The sequence below is a fragment of the Primulina eburnea genome, chromosome 1 (assembly GCF_022965805.1).
Source record: "Primulina eburnea isolate SZY01 chromosome 1, ASM2296580v1, whole genome shotgun sequence".
NCBI classification, from domain to species: domain Eukaryota; kingdom Viridiplantae; phylum Streptophyta; class Magnoliopsida; order Lamiales; family Gesneriaceae; genus Primulina; species Primulina eburnea.
In genome coordinates this window covers 18,396,194-18,400,856 of record NC_133101.1, presented here as the reverse complement: position 1 = coordinate 18,400,856, position 4,663 = coordinate 18,396,194, and the positions used below count along the sequence as shown (strand labels likewise).

Below are 4,663 nucleotides of genomic sequence, written 5' to 3'. Positions count from 1 at the left end.
TTCTATAAGGAGCTCTAGAAATAGGCTGTGTACCTGGCATCAACTCAATGTTGAACTCAACCTCTTGGACTGGAGGAAATCCTGGAATTTCATCTGGAAATACATCTGAAAATTCACTAACAATTGGAATATCTGCCAATTTAGGTACTGACCTTGAAATATCAATCGCATAAACCAAGAAACATTCGGCTCCTTTCTGCAACAAACGAGTCATGGACAAAACAGATATCAAAGGAATCTTAGCTCAAGAACCCTTACCATAGAATGTCCAGTGATCTGTCATATCAGGCCTAAACTTAACAACCTTCTGAAAACAATCTACAGTAGCCCTGTATCTTGTCAACATGTCAATACCAACTATGCAGTCAAAATCAGACATCTCCAACACAATACAATCAAGCTCAATGACATTATCCTCATAACAAAATTCACAACCACTTATCATTTCAGCTGACCTCATCACTTTGCCCAGTGGGGTAGAAATAGATAATGTAGATGATAATGGCATAGAATGCAACAAATGCAATGTGAAAAAGTGCTCAGCTATGAAAGTATGTGATGCACCAGTATCCATCAAAACATAAGCAGGATAACCTGAGAGAAAACAATTACCTGCAATGACATTATCTGGAGCATTATGTGCCTCATCCTCAGTGAGTGCAAAAACTCGAGCCTGCTGTCTAGGTGGTTGTCCTACCCTGTGGCTACCACTCTGTTTGTTCTGATCTGACCGGTTTGACTGCTGATAGGAATGAACTGCAGGGGTCTGACGATTCTGATGATGTGTCTGTCTCGATGATCCCCCACTCTGAGACATATCACTGCCACGGTTAGGACACACTCGAGCATAGTGTCCCACTTGGTTACACAAATGACAAGCTCCCGAGATTCCTCTACATTGATCGGTATAATGTCTACCACCACATTGACCACAAGTCGGACCTGAATAACCAGTGCTCTGAACTGAACCAGACTGTTTCGATCCACTAGAACTCAAAAAATTACTGCCATACCTCTTAAATTGCTTGCCTCTAGCCCGAAAATGCTCTCTTATGTTGCCACTATTACCCAGTCTGAACTGCTATCGGAACTGTGGTTGTTGGGGTCGTTGCGAATACTGAGAATCTCTCTGCCTAATGATTCCGGTTTAAGCTCCCTTGGCTCGATCAAGAGCCTCAGCAAAAGTGTTAGGCCTTCCAGTATTAACCAAGGTAAAGATATCAGGATTAAGACCATTTATGAAGTGATCGGCCTTAGCTTCTTCATCGGATGCTACATGAGGGGCAAATCTCAGTAAATTCGAGAACTTAGCAACATAGTCCTCAATATTCAGATTTCCCTGCTTTAAATTTGCAAACTTGGCTCCCCTATCTTTCCTGTAAGAGGTAGGAAAGAAACGCTGATAAAATTCAGATTTAAAAATATCCCAGGTAACAATCGTACCTCGACCCTCTAAAGCTTTCTTCGTCATGATCCACCAACTCTTAGCAACATCCAATAACTGATGAACAACTAATTTAATTCTACGATCATCTGGATACTCAAGAGATTCAAATAACTGATCCATATTCTCCAACCAGTTCTCACACTCTAATGCATTCTCTGTACCCTTCAACATCGGTGGGTGCAAAGACTGAAATCTGGCTAACAGTGTTTCCATCGGAGTAGGAGTTATATCCATCTGAGTATGAGTAGCACTGCCCTGATCTTGTGCCACCGGTACGTCCTGTCTAGGTCTACCACGACCTCTACCACGAGTAGCCATGTCTGATATACAATAGATCAAACAAATATAAAATCACAATATCATAATCATCTCGATCTTGTATCAATCATCTCTGGCTCTCGAGACTCAACAATCTCAAAAATCTCGAATAGAGCTCAACAATATAATATCTCAATTTAAATCATGTATTTCACATCATAGCACAATGAAAATGCTAGCAAATATATCACATGATCAAGCAATTCAACTGACTCGATCTACCATGTTCCCAAATATCTTACGCTCTGATATTGATTTTTCGTGTTTTTAGCGCCTCAGCGCTACTTTCTGGCGCCGCGGCGCCAAAATTGCCGAACTGTTAGCGCCTAGGCGCTACTTTTCTAGCGCTGCAGCGCTTGAATAGTGCCGGTGAACAGTACCGTGAATAGTACCCGTGAACAGTAACTTTTTTTTTTATTCGGGCATTACAATATATGTTTTTACTATTTTTACAGGTTCGATAAAAGAAGAATAACATTGGTGTTGCAAATGAGATTAAGATGATTCTTGAACCTGTAGAAAGTTTATAATAATATCTACAATATTGGTGACAAGCATGAGATAAAAATTCTCTCACAATTGGGATCAAATTAAGCAACAAATAAAGTTACCAAAGGAGTGGCAGTTTTACCATGCTCTAGTATTTTGACCATATCTCTCAAATCACTTGGTCAAATGGTCTGAAAAAAATACCACAACTAGACAACTCAATTATCCACATGTTTTTTTTATGTGAAGAAGCAAATTCGAAGAAAAAGATTTTCAAAAGTGATGTGTAATATAATATAATATCTTGGAACAACAATGAAGACTTATGTATAAAAAAATAATATTTTATATGTGGTTGTCTCTCCAAATTTGGCTATAAATAGGGGTGCATTGTAATGTATTGAGATATCCCTCATTCTATGAACAAACCTTTGAGTTCATAATATTTCTCTCTATATTTTTTTTTATTTCTTCATTTAAATACAATTAGCATGTTAATTTCATATTCAAAGTTTTACACTTTGAATAATGAATAGCTAACTTCCTAAAGTTGAGATGATAAGGTGAAACTCTTGGCATGATAATAAGGTTATTAAAAGGTAAAAATCTATGTTTTATATTATTTAATCATTATTTATTGTTTATGTTATATTTATTTATTTAAGCATTTTTATACCCTACTTATAAGTGGGAGTTTTGATTTATTGTTGCTATTTGTTACACTAAATTCTTGGAACCATTTAAATGTTAGTTTGGTATTACCAACCATTTAAAGTGGATGCCTTGATTTATTATATATAAATATATTATAATATTAAATTCTTGGAACCATTTAAATGTTAGTTTGGTTTTATCAACCATTTAAATTGGATTCCTTGATTTATTATATATGAATATATCATAGTATTAATTTATTGGTACCATTTAAATTTTTGTTTGGTTTTACCAACCATTTAAAGTGGGAACCTTGATTTAGTGTTTACAAATATATATAGCACAATAATTACTTGACCACATTTATAAGTTTTGGTATATATTATATACTTATAAGATAATAATATATAACATAATATAAATATGATTATTTAATATATTAGAATCATTTTATTAAGTGGATTTCAATATTGTTCGTTAATGTTAACTTTATTAAAATACCAAGAGTGGATTCTTTAATCTCAACTACTTAAATTAAAATTTAAATAATTAAAATTTACCCATTAAAGATTCAAACAATTAAAATTAAAAAGAAACAAAAACAAAAACAAAACAAAAAGAAATTATAGTGGACTTGTAATTACCTTAGCTTCCCTGTGGATACGATATCGGACTCACCGAATTATACTACTTGTGGACAACCTGCTCTTGGGAGTGCAACAATCAAAGTGACAACAAGTTTTTGGCGCCGTTGTCGGGGAAGTATAATTTAATTTCAAGTCTATTTAATATTATTTATTTTTTATTTTTATTTCTTTGAATTTTTATTGCTTTTTTGTGTTTTTCTTCTTTTCTTTTGCATTTGCATGAGCATTATTTGGTCACGTATACTTAGTGGTCGACTCATTAGAAATAACCCTTTATTTTCACAAAACATGGCGGAAGAACAGATCCAAGAAAATGAAAATGAAATTCAATCTCAGCATGATCATGATAGACGAAGAACACTTAGATATCACATGAATCCTACACGTACTAGTGCACCTTCATGTCTAGTTTTTCCCCCTGATACATCTCATTTCAATTTTAAGCCTGGTATTATCCAAATTTTACCCAACTTTCATGGTTTAGATTCTGAAAATCCATACATGCATTTACTAGAGTTTGAAGAAGTGCAACAACAATTTTTTAAAAAGTTTTTTCCATCTCATAGAACAAATTCTTTCAAAAGACAAATCATCACTTTCACTCAAAAACAAGGAGAAACTTTTTATCAGTGTTGGGATAGATATAAAGAAATGCTTAATATTTGTCCACATCATGGTTTTGAAATTTGGAGAGTCATTTCTCAATTTTATGAAGACTTAACACCTAAAGATAGGCAAATGGTTGAATTTATGTGTAATGGAACATTTGAAGATAAAGATCCAAACGAGGCAGTATCTCGATTCATTAGCTGAAAATGCTCAAAATTGGGACACGATAGGTACAATTGAACCATCAAACAAGATTCAATCTCCCACATCTGGTGGAGGTATGTACACTCTCAAGGATGAACATGATCTCCAAGCCAGATTTACCTCTTTGGCAAGAAAAGTTGAGGCACTTGAATTGAAAAAGAATGGTCAATTAAAATCTGTTCAAGAAATTGCATGTCACATCTGTGATACAAGTGATCATTCTACAAAAGATTGTCCCATTTTGCCTTCTTTTAAAGAATGTCTCCATGAACAAGCCAATGTTTTAAACAATTTC

At 34.5% G+C, this 4,663-nt stretch overlaps 1 protein-coding gene across 1 annotated transcript; it reads right to left on the bottom strand.

The window, feature by feature from the left end:
• Window positions 1-1,147: 1,147 nt before the first annotated feature.
• Window positions 1,148-1,765, bottom strand: LOC140805308 (uncharacterized). The gene has a single exon (XM_073161578.1). The coding sequence runs from the start codon at window positions 1,763-1,765 to the stop codon at window positions 1,148-1,150; it is 618 nt and encodes a 205-aa protein (XP_073017679.1).
• Between the last annotated feature and the right edge of the window lie 2,898 nt (window positions 1,766-4,663).

Excerpts from the sequence above, each read along its gene's own strand:
- LOC140805308 (XM_073161578.1), bottom strand. The coding sequence starts at position 1,765 with ATGGCTACTCGTGGTAGAGGTCGTGGTAGACCTAGACAGGACGTACCG.